Raw genomic sequence first — 20,365 nt, forward strand, 5'->3', positions numbered from 1 at the left:
ATGTCATTAAGTATCTTTTGAGGGGTCCATTGTAACTTTGAATAGTCACTAAAGAAGCAGACATAAATTGAGGACTATATGTAATGGCAGAGAGCGATGGCACCCCCCACGCCCCTGGGCATGTGGGTTCATCCTATGAAGGCACAGCCAGGCCTGAGGAGCCTTGGCAGAGCTGCCTCAAGCTGTAACAGACAAGAATAATGAAGAACAAGCCAAGCCGACCACAGGCAAAGCAACAAATTGCAATAGCTGACAGGTTAACATCACTTCTTAAGGGATAAGCAAACCAAGCTGGATCTGGTGAAGAAGCAACAGGAATTAAACCTCCCATCGAGCAACATGACTGAAGCAAAAACAACAAAGTTAATTACAAGTGGGAGGCCGTTGGAAGGGCCTATTACTGTGCAAGGGCTAAATTGATTAATGATATATAAAGGCATGGATCTCTCTAATGGCAGTTTAATACTCTGACAATGTCAGCAGAGGCTGATGAAAGCTTAGTAAGTATAATAAATATGGTGGTTTGGCACAATGTGAAAATCCAGCCAGGGACACTATATATGTATGTAAGTATATGTGTGTGTGTGTGTGAGAGAGAGAGAGAGAGAGAGAGAGAGAGGGAGGGAGAGGGAGAAAGAGAGAGAGGGGGGGAGGGAGAGAGAGAGGGAGAGGGAGGGAGAGAGAGAGGGAGAGGGAGGGAGAGAGAGAGAGAGAGAGCGCGCGCATCATAAATCTGTCAGTGGCTAAGTGTCTGAATTTTGATCACATAACCCTGGGGAATACCACAACGGTTGCAAGTGTGAAAAACAGCCATAAGTCATTTTTTTTTCAGTGCCGTTGTAACTTTGAAGAGTCACTAAACGAAAGGTCATCAGCCTTGGATTTCCTGTAATTAGAATTTAAAAAGCCAGAAACAGCCACACATAAAGAGCCGAAAGTGAGTCCCACTTTGGTTCAAACGTTTTATTTCTTCCTCCTTCTTCTTGTCATTGCTGCTCACAAAAGAATAATAATAATAATAAAACACGTCATCAAGTGCCTCAAGGTTTTTGTTTTTTTTAAGTCACACATCTCCATCCACAAGGCCAAACCAACATCATAAAAAGCCTTTGGACACATTTTTTTTTAAATACTCTGGTTTCAAACAAAGCAAATCAAACCCAGGTGTGGCCCAGCAAGCGTCAAAGATGGTTCCTGTTATAAATACAGTGCAACAATTATATACAACTTTTACAATTTTAAGACGAAACCCGGCGAGTATCGCTGGGCCAAAGGTATTGGTAAAGATTTTAAAGGTGGCTTGCACAAGAAATCTCTTCTGTGCGTAGAATTAAGACTTGAGCTGAGCTGCAGTTCATTAAAAGCATACGCTCAACCCCTATTAAAACCCAGTGTGAGAAAACATCCAAAAAAAAAAAAAAAACTCTGCTAACAAAATAGCGACATGATGAACTAATTATTCTAAAAACCTAGCTCCAAAAAACAGCATTCTGCAAACTTCCGGTATTGTGGAACAAGAGTTCTTCAAATTCATTGCTCTACGTACAAATAATTTCATTGACAAAGAAATCCATAAAGTCGTTTCTTCCAAAAGCTTATCAAATAGTAAAAAAAACCATAGCCCTTTGCTCTAAGGGAACACTGGCGCCACCCCCCCACACACTTCCAACTCTGTGCATGTGAGCCCAGGATTTAACTAAGATGAGCTACACGAAGCCAGTAAGTAAATAACCGTAGCACGAACCAGTAACTAGCAATGGAACTTCTCTTTTTAAGTAGGAGTGGCTTGAAATGGGACAACTCACCCTGGCCAATTCGCCGTGGCCAACTCACCACACCTAATACAACATAGACAACTCGCCACAGGACAACTCACTGCGGGACGATTCTATTTAATTATTTTAAATAATTAAAAAAACACATTTTAATTTTTGCCATTCACATTTCATTTTGTCCCTTCTTTGGCATCCTTCAATGATTCCCTTCTATTATTTCTTTGTTATTAGTGTAACTCTTGTCCCGCAATGAGTTTGGTCATGGCAAGTTGCCGTGAATCTAGAGGACAGGTAGAGAACCAAATAAGATGTAGCATCTAGGCGTGGAAGTGTGCTAATGCTCACTTTTGCAGGTTGTGCAAGGCATCTGTGTCAAGAGGTAAACTGTGTGCAATTCTAATGCGAACTTCAGCCTGGCCGGCATTGCTATTAGCCACCTGGGGCAAACCTGGAGACACTTTTCCACGATGTGCCCAAATTTGGCACCTTCTACTCCCTCATCTCTTGCTCGAGCAAGAAAACTGAGGGTGGATGCAGCCAGAAAAACTACACTGGGGCCCTGAAAAATAAGGCAGTGAGAAGCTTTCTGTGAAGTACCATCACTGATGTCAAGAACGTGGACCCTTGCAACCAAAATAAAAAAATAAATCACTACGTTTTGCACGAGCAAAGTGCAAAACTAATTTTGAATACAGGGTGCAATTCAGATTTTAAGAGCTCGGCTAAGGGAAAAGCATAGATTGAGGATTCCCCACTCCCCATAAGACAGGTGCACAAAAACACTATACAGAATCTGATACCCATTTTCAGGTAATGCAATCTTTTGTGTTTATTTCGCTTGCATTCCCACATTCACTCACAATGTGCATGCACAAACACACATCCGTGCCTCTGGTTATTCACTACTGCAACAGCCTTAGTTCCCATTGAGACTGAGATCTTTCTCCTACCACAAGCAAAGGAATTAATATTTTGAGCAGCCCAACTATAAACCTTTGCATGGAGAAGAAGCATGTCAAAAAAAAAAAGGCTAGGCTAACATTTTATCCTGGAATCTAAGTGTCCTCTGCACTAGGTTAAGAACTTCTGACTTCCTGAATAGATTACAGCCCAGATACAAGGTCCCAACGTGGCAATAAGCCAGCTCTCCATGATGTGGTTAAGGCAAACCAAAGGCCCCTTTAAAGCTAAGCTGAATTTGTTCAAGGAATTCAGTCGCATGAGTTGTGAAGAAGAAAAAAACCAAGGGTGAGCCCAAACTGTACAAGATTGGTGGCTTAGGGATCAATAAAGCTCCAGACATTAAACCACAGAGAAGATCCCTAGATCCAGGTCAACCTCTCTATTTAGCATCTGGTCTCCTACACCCGAGGTCTCTAAACTTGGCAACTTTAAGACTTGTGGACTTCAACTCCCAGAATACTGGCTGGGGAATTCTGGGAGTTGAAGTCCACAGGTCTTAAAGTTGCCACGGTTGGACACCCTTACTCTACATGTTGATGAGAACGGATGCTCCTGGACAGCATTGTCCCCTCTAAACCTCAGCAATCTTGGATCAGAAAACAACCCAAGTGGCATTCTTGTTCCCTGAGAAAGGATGAATGTATTACAGATGGACTTGTGTCAATCTAAGGCAGCTAGAAATGATTGAGACAGTTACTGGAAAAGACTTCCCTGCCTCTTGATTTTTTTCTCTCCCTTCCACCAAGCTACTTAAGAGATGTGTAACATCTAACATCTCGTCCTTTTTTGAAAGAAAAAAAAATACAGGTCTAGAGCTCTTTCACCTTTCATAAAAATAAAGTAATTTTGAACTAGGCAGCTCCTTCCATCCAGCAGCAAACACAAAAGGAGATGCACTGCAATTTCATTCAGAGCTGCAGGTATGTGACCTCACAGCAAAGAAACTCATATTGCCTTTGATCTTGAGTAATGATTGTGTTTTTGTAGACAACCAAATCTGGTTATCTGATAGAAAGGGATCTCTTGCGGTCAAATCTGATGTCACAGCTCTGACTAGTGACAAAAATAAACACGTATTGCTGAGACACTAGTGTCAGCCTCAGAAGCAAATGATTGATAACAGTCTGCAAAGGTTCAGTTTGCAGAAGAAAAAATGTGCAACTCCACTGCTAGTATAATGTTCCCCTGTAAGATCACATCTGCTTTATATATTGTGAGTCAGAGGCTACATTATTCTACTTATTAGAACACATAAAATGGCTGATGGGTCACCATTGTTTGACCGAGAAACACACACATTTCAGAATTAAGGCTACAGCCAGACTTAAGGGGCAGCTGAAAACCTGATCCACTGAGATCCAGATCTTGGGGAAGTGGAGAACCACCACATCAGTTGGCATGATTAAGAGTTGAACACATGGACCCAACAAAGAACGAAGTTGGGCGATCAGGAATGGTCTGCTTGTGAGGTGAACACAGCCAACTCAAAAAGACCACAAACCTTTCTGGGGATCGGGAGTGCATGGATTTAAAAATGTCCTCTTTTTAAGCTGCATCTTGGGGGAAAACGTGGCTGCCTTCTTAGACCTCCAGCTTTTAGCAGAAAAGAAATTAACCCCCTCTTGGTTTTATGCCATCGCTTGGGGTGCAACCAAGGTGGTTAATCGTTTTCTTTCTTTTTGGACAACTCCCACTCTCCCTCACCAGCTGGGCTGATGAAAAAGCCTAAAAAAACACACGGAGAATACCGTATTGGCCTCCGAGACGGAATTAGAACCATTTGCAAGGCATGTGAAGTTAGTTTCAAACCAGGGCACACTGAGATTTTCCAAAGTTCAGCCAGGGTAATAAAATATGGAGGAACCTACTCAAGTTCATCTTGCACTGAGCAACCTCAAATGTGTCTGGTTGTCCAGGCTCACTTAGGAGGAGAACCCTGGCACCAGGAGAAGCCGGCCTACCCCCTCGTTCACTTTCTTCCCCCGCCCCCCCGGGGGTGGTGGATTGCAATATTTATTGGGAAGCTCCTATCAAGAAGGCAGCCACTTCCTGTTGCTGCTCACGAATCCTGCAAATCACTTCCTGTTCCAGATTTACTTTTGGAGAACTACCTAACTGGGGTGCCTGGGTTGGGGGTTGGGTATCCAGACAGGAAATTAGGGATTTGGGGATTCTCTGGAACGCTTTCCCTGGAGAAGACACATTTGCACACTTACGAAGGACGTAAAGGTTTGTGGGTCCTTCTCAGGGAGGCCGTATGCCCCGTTGAGAAATGTGGGGCTCCACCAAGAAAATACACAAGTGAATTAATACTTCCTGGCTTCTCCAAGGCACTGACAATTGTGTGTGCAATTTCCATTGGGCTTGATGGAAGAAAGAGTCCAAACAAGGAGCCCAAAATCTGACCCGAAGCCCTTCTTTTACCCCGCCCCCCCAAAAAAAATGCTAGAAAGGAGGAAGGAAGGTGAGGCTTCCCCATAGCAGCACATGGGGTGCTTTACTGCACTGGGACCCATTCAAAATCCTTTGGGAAAACCTTGAATGAGCAAGGATTTTCTAAACGGAGGGAGAACGGAGGGGGAAGAGACAAACTGGCGGGCCATGTCCTTTGGACGAAATGCAAAAATAATAATAATAATAATAAAAAAAAAGGACGCTGCTAAGAAAGAGCCGAAAGCTTCGGAATCTGGAGCTCTGTATGTGTGCGCAGGGCAGGTTCCTGGTAGCACCGTGGAAGGGCCGTGGAAGCTCTGGGTTCAATTTTTCAGCAAATCCGCCAAGTCATAGGCGTCAAACAAGTCACTGACGCCCTCGCCCTCCTCCAGTCCCCATAGATAATCCTCTTGGTCGAGGGGAGGGGAGAAACTGACGAAGGGGCCTGGGTCGCCGTAGGCTGTAGAAGGGAGCTGGTCCTCTGTCTGCTGCAGGAGGTGCTGAGGGGGCTCCAGGAGACCATCCTCTCCCTCCATTAGGCAGCTCGGCACCTCCGTCTTCACCAATTCCACTGGGGAAACAAGAGGGAAGTCAAGACACAATGTGAGCATCGCAGCAAAGACGTCAGAGCCAAGTTTTCGTATGTATGTATGTATGTAATTTTGTTGTGTTATTTATTTATTTATTTGTCGTGTTCATGTAGTGTATATTGGAGGTGCTGACCCTTTGAGAGTCGTATGCAACGAAATTTCATTTTAATACATGCCATTAGTGTACATTCAAAGTGACAATAGAGTGGTTATTCTATTCTAAGAGCTGGCACCACTGGGCACCAAGTAGCAGAATAACAGAGTCTTCTAATCCAACTTCCTGCTCCAGCAGGAAACCCTATTCTCTTTACTAAACTAGCCATGCCCAGTTCCTGTAACCATTCTTCATATGTTTTAGTCTCCAGTCCCCTAACCATCTTGGTTGCTCTTCTCTGCACTCTTTCTAGAGTTGCAACATCTTTTTATAGTGTGGTGACCAAAACTGGATGCAGTATTCTAGGTGTGGTCTTACTAAGGCTTTATAGCGTGGTAGTAGTACCTCCCTTGATCTTGATTGTATCCCTCTGTTAATGCAACTTAGGATTGCATGAGCTTTTTTGGCTGCTGCTGCACACGGCTGGCTCCTATTTAGCTGGTTGTCCACTAAGACTCCAAAATCCCTCTCACAGTTGCTGCTATTGAGCCTGGTTTCACCCAGTCAATTATATGTGTACTTTTGGTTTTTCCTGCCTAAGTGTAGGACTTTATTTTTCTCAGCGTCAGCCTGTAAGTAACCCTGGAGAGCATCTCTCAGAACAAAATGAGTCTTTTCCAGAAGCCCGAGATGATCATAGAGCTTCCAACATTACCTTTCACCGTTGTGGGTTTAGTGACCTCCTGGTGTGTTGGAAGCGGAAAACAGCTCTCCTTGGCAGGACTTTCTTCAAGAACTTCTTCTGGGCACAGGTAGACTTCAATGGGGCCATTGGTACTCCGTAGATGGAGCTGGACATTCTCCTGGAGGAGGAGGAGGAAGAGGAGGAGGAAGAAATCAAGAAAGAGCATGTCTCACTACCCTCAAGCCAAGGGCACCTGTCTGGGAGCAAACAATTACAGGTAGTCCTCAATTTACGACCATAATGGAGCTGGCCCATTACGGTTATAAAGTGAGTCACCCACGTGGCCTCGATTCTGCAATCTTGTGGTGGCCATTAAGCGAACCGGTTGTTCTCTACGGGCCAGTTTCACCCCAAAACAAGTGTAAATGCTGGTTTGGGGCAAAAACATGATAAAACACAGTCGGGTGACTGTGGGATGCTACAAACCATGAATATGGGCTAGTTGCCGACCACCCAAAATGCAATCCTGTGACCTGGTCTGGAGGTATCGCTGGAACTAGGTTGTAAGTACCCCTTGGGTGGGGTGGGGGGGGGGGGCTGTCATAACTTAGCACAGTCAAATTGTTGTAAATCAAAGACTACCTGGAGCAACAGATGGAGCCGCCGCCGAAATGAAGAATAATGAGTTTCCATTCCTACCTCACAAACTTCGGGCACCTCAAGACGAGTTTCGGGGGGCGCCCTCACCACAATCACCGTCTGCTCATTAAAATTGCTGATGGCTCGGATATCCTGATAGGTGACGTAGGCTAACGTAGGACACAGAGGGAAGTTAAAGAAAACACGGCAAAGAGGCACCAAACTCTGAATTCTGATGGGCAACTATGGCAGCTTGTGGACTTCAACTCCCAGAATTTCTGAGCTAAGCTATACTGGCTGAGGAATTCTGGGAGTTGAAGTCCACAGGCCCTAAAATGGTCGTAGTTGCCCATCTCTGGTCTAAGTCTAAGGAGGGAGTTAAAGATTTTGAAATGGCTCTTCTTCCCATGTTGTCTGTATTCCTGGTTTCCTCTGACTTGTTTCTTGAGTTTCAATCAGTCCCATTTGGGCTTAAACTTACATCTCACATTCAAAAGTGGGTTGTTTTGAATACAGGGTGTTCACCATGGCCAGAACCCTCTTGGGATACTCCTGGAAAGATTGAAAGGAGTTCCAACTGTCAAAAATTGGGTAAAAAAATGGGCTAAAATAAGGGGTAAAATAAGTATAATTAGGAATCCTTCTGTTCATTCACCTTCCCAATCCCCCAAATTAAAACAAAATAAAGCCAAGATCTTTTGATTCTATCCTTTTGATTCTTGGGGGTCCTAAAGGAAATTTAGCCTAGTGGTTAACTCATCCAGTTAGAAACCAGGAGCCTGTGAATTCTAATTCAGCCTTGGCACGAAAGCAAGCTGGATTATTTTTGGCGCAATCACCAGGGGACTGGGAGTTCTAGTCCCACCTTAGGCATGTAAGTCGGCTGGGTGACTTTGAGCCAGTCACTCTCTCTCAGCCCAACCCATCACAGGGTTGTTGCTGTTGTAGGGGAAATAGAAGGAAGGATGATTGTGTACGTTTATCACCTTCAGCTATTTATAAAGTATATTTATATAAATAAATAAAAGAGATGCAGGGAGATATATAGTCTTCTCTTGACTGCAGCCTGCCGTCCTGGGGCTTACCGTGAGGAGCAAATCCGGTCATTATGACTTAAGGTAAATTAAATGTTATACGTGTATGGTTTGCCAATTGCACAGGGGCAGATAGGACAGCACTCCAGAGGGTCAGCTTCATTGCCCAGAGGATCATTGGCTGCCCTCTCCCCTCTTTGGAAGAGCTTTATAGTTCCTGCTACCTTAAGAAAGTTCAAAACATTCTCAAAGATCCATCTCATCCTGGGAACCCCCCTTTTTTGTGAACTATTACCATCTGACAGACGGTACAGGATAATAAAAATAAGGACAGGCTGAAAAACAGCTTCTATCCCAGGGCAGCAACTCTATTGAATTCTACTGTATAGTACACTGAAGATGGTATTTAATTTCGTTGTACGATGTGCAGTGACAACAAACTAATATTTTAAGAGGATAACAGCACAACTTTGACTTAGCTAATGGGGTGAACCCCGAGAATTGCTCTGTGTGGAGCCTGCTGGATTCTGAACCTTTGGCCACTGGTCTTCAATGCAGTGTGAACCAGGAATGATTTGGTTCTCTGGAAGCCTCTCCCTGTTCTCTGGTCATTGTCCTCTTCACCCACCCACCTCTCAAAAGGATATCTTTGGTTGGTCTCATCTTCTGTCAGATGCTTTAACTGCAGAGAGGACTCCTGGATCAGCTTGTCCAAAACTTTCTCGTGCTTTGAGAGTTCGGTCAGCTCTTGTCGCAAACCGTGCTGCTTCGTGGCCACAGAAGAATCTTCAAAAAGTCCAGTTCCCCTGGACATCAGATTAATAACAGATCAGATGAGCCCTTTTGCTAAAGCAGAGTTCATGTTTTCACTTTGAGCTTTCTTCCCACGCCCTTTCCCCCCCCACCCCCTTGGGGTATTGTATAAATCCCAATGCATTGTGTTTATTTCAACGCAGATTTCAATGCTATTTACGGGATAGAATGAAAAACTGTGGATATTCTATTATTTAGAAATGCTTAACATATTGAAAAGAAAAGGGAGAAAACTAAAAAAAAAAAATTCCATCAGTATACAATTGCAAGTTAGGAGGTCAGCCTTACCAAGAGTCCCCAAACTTGGCAACTTTAAGACTTTTGGACTTCAACTCAAAGCTGGCTGGAGAATTCTGGGAATTGAAATCCACAAGTCTTCAAGTTGCTAAGTTTGGAGACCTCTGATCTTACAAACATAAGATAATTTGGTTTAATATTTACAGACCCCACACATCCTGGACATAAACTGTTTCAACTCCTTCCCTCAAAACGACGCTATAGAGCACTGCACACCAGGACAACCAGACACAAGGACAGTTTTTTTCTGAATGCCACTCTGCTAAGCAAATAATTCCCTCAACACTGTCCAACTATTTACACAGTTTACACTACTATTACTATTAATCTTCTCGTTGTTCCTATCATCCATCCCCCCCTCCCACTTGTGACTGTATGACTATAACTTTGTCACTTGTATCCTTACGATTTATATTGACTGTTTCCTAGTATGATTTGATTGCTTATTATACCGTATGACTATTATTGTTGTATGTTATGATTCTTGACTCTTGACAAGTGTATCTTTTCTTTTATATATACGGAGAGCATTTGCACCAAGACAAATTCCTTGTGTGTCCAGTCACACTTGGCCAATAAAAGAATTCTAATTCTAATATACTCTTTCAAGCACAGGCTGGATAACCAGCTGTTTTTCCCAGCCTGGTTATTCTCCAGATGTCTGGAACACAATCTTTTCAAATGGGAAAGCTGGAATTTTGGGAACTGAAGCTTTCCGCATCTGGAGATCTTTTAGTTGGGGGAAGGGTGACTTACACCAAACTAACGATGTTCCTGTTTCACATTTGCTCATGCTATCCACCCCAGTCTAGATCTCTCCAGACCTCTCTGCGCCTGAAGTCTTTCCACCCAACTTACATCCACTGGATATTGTTCTTGGATTTCTTGCGAATGAGCTGAATCCCTTCCAGCACGTTGGTGATATCATAGATACGTCTTTTTTGCACCTCCAGCACCTCCGCAGCCCGGTTCAAATCCAGAACCCCGTCTTCCGATTCACTGAGCAAGTGGATGAACTTCTTGGTCAGCAAGCCAAGAGACGTGTCATAGCGGGTCTTCTCTGCCGGAGACTTGGGAGCTAGAAGACAAAAGGAAATCCATACTAACGCGGGTTAAAAATCCTTTGGGATATCCCCGCTTGTGAACCATTCTAATGGTATATAACAGGGATCAGCAACCCGCAGCTCTGGAGCCGCATGCGGCTTTTTCACCCTTCCGAGGCAGCTCCCTGTCTCTCAAAATATGCATCGCAACTGACAATGTGTGACACCCGCTAGCATGCGATTTATTGAGCTTTTCGATTCCCGGTAGGCTAACCATGGATAAATCCAAGAAAAGAAAAGTTTCAGAAGAAAACAGAATCTTTAATTCAACGACATAGGCTAGTTTTGTGGCCGCTCAGGAAATAGGGAAGGGTTTTGTGGCTCCCAGTGTTTTCTTTTCTGTGGGAAACAAGTCCCAATGGCTCTTTGGGTGTTTAAGGTTGCCAACTCCTGGAAAGACTTCAGGCAACGAGACCCTGCCAAAGGAACAATGAGATAAGAGATAGCCCAGCCCACAGGTGGATGGCGGGTGGGGCAAGAGGCACAGGAGAGAGACCTGAGGGCTGTAATGGAGACAGGGTGGAGGGAGGATGAATTGTACTTTCAGACTTCCAAGTGTCTATCGATTTAGTTTTGCAATAAAGTAGGAATCAGTTCACCTGATTTGAGGGGTGCAATGAAGACTAGTGTCCTCGTGATACACCCCAGACAAAGTGACTTTGCCATGGGTAAACAGTCTACAAATTCCAGTTGCTGGATCTTGCAAGAATCTCCCGGCAAGAAGAAGCTGAGTGAATACCGAAATTTGATTCCTATCTGATTTACCTGGGAGGCCAATATCAACCTTCAAATCTGAAAGTGCAACCCCCACTCTTTTACAGCCCAAGAAACTAGGGTCTTTCCCTGCCCACTATCCAGATGTGGGCCACCGGCCTCTTATCTAACCATTCCCTTGGCAGCATCTTTGCCCAGTCTTACAAGATCTTTCCCACAATCGTACAATTATAATCCCTATGACCTCCACTTAGGTATTGTTCTGTCTAAACCTGGAGAACCCCAACTAAAAGCATCCCTCTTGAACGTGCAGGTTGCTCTCCATCAGTGACATAGCTCTAGTCCAAAATTTTGAAAAGGATTATGGAAGCGATTAAAAAGCTGGCTTTTTTTTTTGCTCCAAAAGGCTCAGAGTGCCTTCCAAACATCCACATGGCCATGTAGAAATGAGGTCAAGTTGTTATGGCAAGTGCCTTTGCCCGTTGGGCATTAAATTTCCTGCAAATTTAAGTTTCGGCTGGAATTCCACATCCCAACGTCTTCAAGATGTGCTAGAATGCAACCCCACCATTCCAGGCAGGCTGATAATCTTGACCAGGGATGGTGTAAATTGCAGAAAAAATAAAAAAAAATATTTTTCTTTATTTATTTTATTTGTTTTTAATTTTTAAAATAAAATTTATAGAAGAGATGGAAAAAAATAATAGGAAATCCTTTTCAGCACCTAGGCTGAAAAATGGTGTTCTACCGCCCTCTAGTGGCCAAAAAGGGTGCAGTGCAGCCATCCTTGTTATGAAATCCAGATTAGATCTAAGCTCCTGAGATAACCCCAAGAGTGTCGTGTAATGTTTCTTCAGGATGTAACATTATTCCCAGAAGTATGACAGAAGGAAAAAAGAAAAAACAGCTTCCTTTACTGGAAAATGGACTTGCTCTATATAAAGTTCTGTTCTTGTGATTAAAACCCAAACACTTTGTGATCTGAAAGGGGGGAAATAAAACTGAACTAAGATCATTTATTCAGCTAATGCTGAATAAAAAAACTTGATGCTATTGATGTATGTTTACAAATAAAAAAAAAACTTTACCAAAAAAAACCACACACCACAACTTGATGCTAAAGCAGATCTCTCACTTTTCACTGGAATCTGCCCCAGCCCTGTTTCAAGCTAATTCCCATTGAGGACTAGAAACTTAAAGACTCTAGATTCTGCAAATGCATCCTTTTTTCCCCCCGTCCAATGTTTCCTTATTCAACGCCTCTTACTTTTGGGGCTAGGGATGTGTGGGAGTGCAGTTCCTTTGCCTTTGGGTGTTCGGAATTCTGGGATGCGCTGATGGGCAGTTCCTTCCAGATCGAGTTTTCTCTTGGCCTAAGAAAAGGAGAAACAGAGACTGCCATGGTTAGCTTTGTGGGAAAACCATGCACGTGTCAAACAACTTGGCTACAAACATCTGCAATACGTCCTTTCCATTTCTCTTCAACCGTTTTGCAAGATTTCACTACCTAGCCTCCAGTACCTAATCTGGTTTTCCCATGCAATAAAACAAGATTGCTGTCTCCATTTCTGGGTTTTAGTGTCTGTTTGCATCCGCCATTCGAGGGGCATTGAGTGAATTAAACCCTACAGAAAAAAATGGCATGCGTATGTATTCCGAAGCACCCCACAGGGTTCCATGCAGATTTTCTGCCCCCCTCAAATCTACTGCTATGCTAAATCTTGCAGTAATCTTTTCCAGCGTGATGACCTCCAGATGTGTTGGACTACAATTCCCATGCTTTCCCCCATCAGGACACCCGATGGGGAAAGTGAATCGAAGGCCAGCATATCCATTCCGTTTGCTTTCTAATGTACACATGAAATTCCTAGAGTGATATCATCTGGAATGAATGTACAAATGTATTTCCTGCATGGATGTTGGCTGAATGGTCCCGTTTCAATTTTGACTTCCCTGCCCCCCCTGCCAACGTTTTCACAAAGTATGTTTTGCATTATTACATTTTTGCTGCATTTTTCTTGCTCCTATAATGATAAGCAGCTTCAGTCTGCTTGCCTGGGACGTAGAAAAAGAAACCCATGAGTCCTCGACCTATAACAGTTCATTTAGTGCAGGATCCGATTTGGGTCTGTCCCCGGGGACCAGAGGTTTAGTCTTTCGAGTTTTTGGACTCATGCTGGGAGTTCCATCGTCAGGGAACTTGTCTCTTCCAAAAATGTGTGCCTTGTGCTGCCAACTCCTCAGCTCCTAAGTGCCTGATAAGCTGATGATTAAATCAGCTCTCCTGTTGACTGACAAAGGGCCCATTCCCCAGGCTCCCATTATTTCCCTGGCTATTTTTGTACCTGCTCAGCCAACAATCTTAGTAACTGAGAAATTGAATGTCTGTCTTTATTCATTGCAATGTCCATTTAGGGGCCATTTTTAGTTACAGTGGCACTTTTTCTCACACTGAACGACCTGTTGCAGCATCTCCATGGTCACGGGATCAAAATTCAGACACTTGGCAACTGACGCATATTTATGACCGTTGCAGTGATCCTGGGGTCATGGAATCTCCTTTTGCAACCTTCTGACATGTTGACCAGATTCACAGAAGAACTGGGTCACTAACTTTAAAAACTGCGGCAATGTTCTTAACTGGTGTGGCAAGAAAGTTTGTAAAACGGGGCAAAACTCACTTAACAACTATGTCCCTTGGCGACAGAAATGTTGGGCTCCGTTGTCACCGTGAGTTGAGGACTACCTGTAAATATGAAAACTGGACAAGCCAGGTATCCTGCATATGAAGGTGGCACCCCCTTTCTTCTGACGACACACTTAAGCACATTGAAACATTGACTTTGTGCAAGAGGCATACAGCGGACTCTGTCTGTGTCTGTGTGTGTGTAGAAATGAAGGAAAGAGACATATATGAAACATGAAGATAGCCAGAAGACAGCTGTAATTAAACAAAGAACCAAGTCACAAAAAGCCAAATACCAGTTCAGCGTAAGAGCTCTAGTTGCAACCAGGAACGAGCAGTCGAGTAGCAGCCGTAAAACAAGCATGGGCAGATACTCACTCCTCCTACTCAACTAGGGTTGGATGGCAGAAAGCTGACATGATACCAGAAGCTGGTGTTCTCCATGCAGCCTGCCAGCCTCCCTTTAGGAAAAAAATATATATATATATGGAATAATGAAACCAAAGTCAAGCACAGCACATGAGGGCCCAGGGTCCCATTTTCTGACCTCTCTCCCACTTGGAGGAGCAGGAGAGAAACCCCTAAAACGTTGCCTCCCACACTAAGTCTCCTTTCCTTCTCTTCTGTCTTCCTTAGGAAAAAGGAAAGGATTCAGTGTAGCTTTTTTTTTTTGAACAGTTTGCTGCCAAACTGGCAAACAGCCAGGACAATATGAATCTGTTGCTGATATCAGAAGAAGTGGAAGCCTTGTGTTTCCACCGACCCAGCTTGCACCAAGACACAATTTGGTTTTTATTGCCTAGTATTTTGAGAAGACAGTTGGCTCCATCTAGGGTGGATAAAATCCAATGGTTTTTTTTAAATAAATAAATAAAATTGGATTGCTTTTATTTTTCTCAAATTTATTTTAATAAAATGCTTTTGGAGTAAAAAAAAAAGCTATCTAAATATAGATTTCTATTTAAGATACATTCATAATTTAGTTTATTCAGCATGAAGTGGTGCTTAGTTATTGTAGCACCAGGCTGTATATTCCGCAATCTTTACGTTTTTGGTAAACTCATTCAATGAATCCAAGCTCTGCAAGCTGAGATAGCATGCGCTGCAATTTCCCAGTAACCATGAGATAAATCATAAAACAAAGTTCAGGAACATTCCTTTATCCCACGGTTTTGCAAATCTATATGTATGATTGTTTGAAGAGAAATGCATCTGTACCACCAAGGCTCCAAAAGTGTGAGGAAGGGCAGGCAGTAAAAATGAATGTGGAACATTCTAAGCAGCTTATAAATATGATATTAAAGAGCACCTGACTTCGGATCCACCACGGCAGCGCCTCTTAGCGGGCGTGCCACATCCCTCACCTGTGACACCGCCGCACCGCCAGCCGTCCAGGGATGGGATCCGACTGGTATAACTACCAGTTCTGTTGCTCTGCGTTGCATGCGCATGCACAATTTACGAGCTGCTGAGCTGCCTAGACAGCTGAGCAGTGCTGCATGGGGGGTGCACAGCGGTTGAAAAAGCCCCTTTTTTCCTGCTTTTTCAACTGCAGCTGTGTCACGCAAAGCAGCTGCAGTTGAAAACGCAGGAAACAAAGTTCAGGTAAGAGCCCGGGCAGGCGGGCGGGCCAAAACAGCAGCAAACATAGAACTGGTTCTATGTATGCTCTCTGTTTGCTGCTTTTCAGAGCAACCGGTTCCTCAGAAGTGGACAGAACCGGTAGAATCCCGCTCCTGCAGCCATCCCATTAAGGGGAATGGGACTGTCGGTGAGCCAACAGGGGACACAGACAGTTGCTCTTTAAAAATTATGATTTAAATCGAGTTGATTTAAAAAGATGTTGAGACTCTAGAAAAAGTACAGAGAAGAGCAACCAGGAGGATTAGGGGACTGGAGATTAAAAAATATGAAGAACGGTTGCAGGAACTGGGCTTGGCTAGTCTAGGGAAGAGAAGGACCAGGGGAGACAGGATAGCAGCCTTCCAATATTTGAGGGGCTGCCATAGAGAGGAGGAAGGGGTCCAACTATTTTCTAAAGCACCTGAAGGCCAGACAAGGAATAATGGATGGAAACTGAACAAGGAGAGATTCAACCTGGAAATAAGGAGAAATTTTCTGACAGTGAGAACAATCCACCAATGGAACAGAAGTTGCCCCCGGAAGTTGTGGGAGCACCATTATTTGAGACTTTCAAGAAGAGATTGGACTGCCATTTGTCAGAAATGGTGTAGGGTCTACTGCTTGGGTAGGGGGTGGGACTAGATGACCTACAAGGTCCCTTCCAACTCTGATTATCTGTTACCTGTTTTAAATCAAGGATGTCAAATGCAAGGCCCAGGGGCCAGATCCGGCCCACGGGATGCTTAGATCTGGCCCACAGTGCCTCTGCCAGCAAAAGCGCAGCTCGGGGAGGCCACGGGCAGCCCTTCTGAGCTCCGTTTTCGCAGGTAGAGGGTTGCAGGAGGCCATCACAGCCAAAAACGGAGCCCGTTTTTGCTGGCAGATCGCTCGGGCCACAGCAAGTGCCCCCGACACAAGTGACGTCGACGTGGCCATGCCCACCCCGGCCCCTTAAGGTCAAGCACAATTCTGATGTGGCCCTCAATGAACTTGAGTTTGACACCCCTGATTTAAGTCAACTTGATTTAAATCAAATCCACCCTGCTTGGTTCCAAAGAGAGACTTTGGGCCAGGGCTGTCCAATCGTGGCAACTTTTAAGACCTTGTGGAACTTCAACTCCCAGAATTCCCCCCAGCCGGTTGTAGGTGACTTTTTCCAGTGCCATTGTAATTTCAAACGGTCACTAAAATGAACTGTTGTTAAATTGAGGACTACCTGTAGCGGAATTGGATGGAACGTCCTTAGGAATACTATCTTTAGCGTGTTACAAACCAAAGGAATCTTCATCAGCAGAAGACATCATAAAGAAATTTAACCATCTGGCAAGCACCTTTCTCCTGGCCAAGATTGTGTCTGTGCATTTCAAACAGCCCTGAGAAAGCATAATGTTCAATAGGAGGCACCTGCCGGGAGGTTTACCACCGAGTTGTTATTGTTTGAAGATGCAATGGAGCAGTTGCTAACAGTTCTCTGAGGCCAGCCCAAAGCAGAGCAAAAATCTCTAGCAGTCCTAGAGAAGCGTTCAAGCTTTGCAAACGTTTTTGTTCCTTCCATAAAATGCAATATTAAGCAGACAGTTGCAAAAGTTGGTGCCAGATACAGGTCACCAAATCCTGCTTCTGCTGTGCAGATTCGCTTTCCCTTTTGATTTTAGACGCAACCTTGGATTCTGCACCTTTGCCCAGCTCAGCAACAAGGTCTTAAACATAATGTTCGCCGATCGCAGCAACTTTAAAATGGGAATTTGTCCTTTTATGTTCAATGGCAGTTTGCTGGCTGGGAGTTTAAGTCCATACATCTTAAAGTTGCTAAGATGGAGAAAGGCTGGTCTAAGGTAGTGTTTCTCAACCATGGCAACTTGAAGACCTGTGGACTTCAACTCCCACAATTCCCCAGCCATCTGGCTGGGGAATTGAGGGAGTTGAAGTCCGCAGGTCTTCAGGTCGCCATGGTTCAAGCTATGCTGCCTGAGGTCTTTCAGGTCGCCATGGTCAAGCTATGCTGCCTGAGGAATGGGAGTTGAAGTCCACAGGTCTTCAGGTCATGGTTCAAGCTATGCTGCCTGAGGAATTGTGGGAGTTGAAGTCCACAGTTTTCAGGTCGCCATATTTCAAGCTATGCTGCCTGGGGAATTGTGGGAGTTGAAGTCCACAGGTCTTCAGGTCGCCATGGTTCAAGCTATGCTGCCTGAGGAATTGTGGGAGTTGAAGTCCACAGGTCTTCAGGTCGCCATGGTTCAACCTATGCTGCCTGGGGAATTGTGGGAGTTGAAGTCCACAGGTCTTCAGGTCGCCATGGTTCAAGCATGCTTCCTGAGGAATTGTGGAGTTGAAGTCCACAGGTTTTCAAGTCACCAAAGTTGAGAAACGCTGGTCTAAGGGATTTACAGGCCCCGACTTTCAGAGTTAAATCTGCAATCGTGCCAGAAACCCATCAAATCCTTACTTTACCACTAGAGAGGTAGAGAGACTAACATTCCACCTTCAACTGTTGGACCAAAGAAAGAAAAGTCCTCTGCTGCATCTTTCCCAGTGGTTGCTAGAGCAAAATAAGAAGGAAAAAAGAGCCATCGAAAAAAATAAAAAAATAAAGAGGGGTTTTTTTTGTTTGTTTTTTAAAAAGCAGCTTGTTCTATGGCTTCCTGCCCACTTCCTGCCACTCAGCCTGACAGCTCCCACAGCAGCTGCTATTCCCACAAGTGCTTCCTTTCGGGCTACTGGATCGCTTGGCGGTGACAGAAAACTAGGCCGCTGGTCCTCCAGGGAGTCAAGGCAACGAAGGCGAGGGGACCCCGTTATAGCAGCCCCCGATCTACAGGATGCTCTGCTCTAAGTAAATGCCAGAAACGCTGGATTTTCAGAAAGAGGGCTCTGACTATTTACGAAACTTTCCTAAGAAAGAAGGAGACCTATAGAGGTAGTTCTCAACTTGCAACTGTTTGTTCAGCAACAGTTCAAAGTTACAACAGCCTTGAAAAGTGACTTGTGATCAGTCCTCGCGCTTATGACCGTCACGTCTCCAAGGTCAAAGGATCATGATTCGGGCGCTTGTGCATTTACAATGGCTGCCTTGACCCGTGATTATCATTTGTCACCTTCCCAGCCAGCTTCTGACAAGCAAAGTCAGTGGGAAAGGCAACAGGGAAAGTTGTAAATAGTCTTGCTTAATCACCATGGCAAAAAAAAAAAAAAGGTTATAAAATCAGGGATAGTCACATGATGCCTCACATAACGTCTTGCAATGCTTAAAGATGGATTTTGGTTGTAAGACGAGGACTGCAAGATTTGAAAAAAGAATCCTACACATTTGGATGTTGTCCCAAAGTTAATTTTTTTTTTTTTTCAAAAGGCGACTGGACTTTCTTGCTTTTTTTCCTTGAAGATGTTTCACTTCTCATCCAAGAAGCTTCTTCAGTTCAGATTGAAGTCAGAACTGAAGAAGCTTTTTGGATGAGAAGTGAAACGTTTTCAGGGAAAAACCAAGAAAGTCCAGTTGCCTTTTGAAAAAAGCACCTTTGGGAGAATCATGACCTGGATGACTGAGAATCTCCATAGACAAAATTTGATTTTTGTAGATCTAGTGAGATACCTTGGCCACCCCTACCCGTTAGTGTACACTCAACAACCAATGTCACTTGGACTCTCCTGGCAAAGGAAGTAACTGGGCAAATCTGGAAGCCTCCAAGCCTGTTTGGAAATTCTAATGCTTAGTGTGTTACATCTGAACTAGGACAAACCAAATTTGTTCTCTCTTGCAAATCTAGACATAGAAGTCTGCTCTGCACTTTAAGACTGGGGTAAACAGTGAAATACTTTTATTTCTACCTGGAAACCACTGCTGGACTTTGTGCTTGAGGGGCAAAATGAAACCTTGACTTCTGGTTTCCCCAATTAGATAGATTTGTTGTTACAGAAATGGCTAGTTTAAACTATTATGTAAAATGTTGAGATGTTAATGTCTCTTATTCTACTGCACCAAAAGGAGTTGGAAGTCAATGTCTTTTTTTTTTCTCTTTCCCCCCTTCTTTTCCACATTCTTCCCTTCCCTTTTCCCTTTCCTATTTTTCCTAATGTTTGCTTTTGTATTTTCTTTCTGTGCTACAACATAAATTAATTTAAAAAATAAAAGACTGGAGTGATCAATGAATGGAAACAGGGCTAAACTCTGCCCACTATTTGAAGATCAAGCCACATTTAGAGATTCCTTGAAGACAGAGAAACATTAAACCCAAATGATATCAACGAGAGGTTTCTGGAAGACAAACAGGTATGTGAAATCATTTATTGCCTACTTCTTCAATTGCATCAGCATTCATTCTGAACAGGCTGGAAGGGGACGGAGCATGAAATATAATCCAGGAATGATTCCCCGTTAAGGACTTGACTATAAAAAGTTACCTGCTAGCAGAGTTTTTTTTCAACCTTTGCAACTTTTAAGATATGTGGACTTCAACTCCCACAAGCAAAGTCCACGTTATCTTAAAAGTGGCTCACTGTGAGAAAGTGCCTGCATTACAATAATCCCAGGAAAAGTTAAGAATGAAATCTGCTTGAGCCAAACACAGCTTTTGTTTTCAAAACTGAGTGACAAGCAGCGCTGGCTAAAAGATGGTCCTTGACTTACAACAGTTCGTTTAGTGACCATTCAAAGTTACAACAGCACTGAACAAAAGTGATTTATTTTCACACTTACAACCGTAGTAGCAACTCCTATGGTTACACGATTTACATTCGGATGATTGATAACTGGGGTTCACATTTATGACTGACACAGCGAGCGAGGATTATGTGATTATAAAGCCAAGTCAATGGGGAAGCCAGATTCACTGAACAAACGTGTGACTAATTTAACAACTGCAGTGATTCACTTTACAATAGTGGCAAGAAAAGTCGTAAAATGGGGGCAAGACTTCGCA

At 43.8% G+C, this 20,365-nt stretch overlaps 1 protein-coding gene and 1 long non-coding RNA gene across 2 annotated transcripts in view; both read right to left on the minus strand.

Moving 5' to 3' along the window:
• Positions 1-948: 948 nt before the first annotated feature.
• Positions 949-20,365, minus strand: part of LOC148124907 (uncharacterized) — a 126,648-nt gene continuing 107,231 nt past the window's right edge. Inside the window, exon 2 of the long non-coding RNA XR_015744791.1 lies at positions 949-3,136. This is a non-coding gene — a long non-coding RNA (uncharacterized LOC148124907). The remainder of the gene's footprint in view (positions 3,137-20,365) is intronic.
• The window catches only part of E2F2 (E2F transcription factor 2), a 44,309-nt gene continuing 24,989 nt past the window's right edge, over positions 1,046-20,365 (minus strand). Inside the window, exons 2-7 of the mRNA XM_026702836.2 lie at positions 12,408-12,513; positions 10,182-10,401; positions 8,861-9,019; positions 7,240-7,354; positions 6,571-6,718; positions 1,046-5,742 (exon numbers count right to left, since the gene is read on the minus strand). Of these exons, the coding sequence (XP_026558621.1) occupies positions 5,495-5,742; positions 6,571-6,718; positions 7,240-7,354; positions 8,861-9,019; positions 10,182-10,401; positions 12,408-12,513 (996 nt within the window). The 3' untranslated portion in view covers positions 1,046-5,494. The remainder of the gene's footprint in view (positions 5,743-6,570; positions 6,719-7,239; positions 7,355-8,860; positions 9,020-10,181; positions 10,402-12,407; positions 12,514-20,365) is intronic.

Source organism: Pseudonaja textilis, chromosome 10 (genome assembly GCF_049901715.1).
Source record: "Pseudonaja textilis isolate UNSWEBS1 chromosome 10, rPseTex1.2, whole genome shotgun sequence".
NCBI classification, from domain to species: Eukaryota; Metazoa; Chordata; class Lepidosauria; order Squamata; family Elapidae; genus Pseudonaja; species Pseudonaja textilis.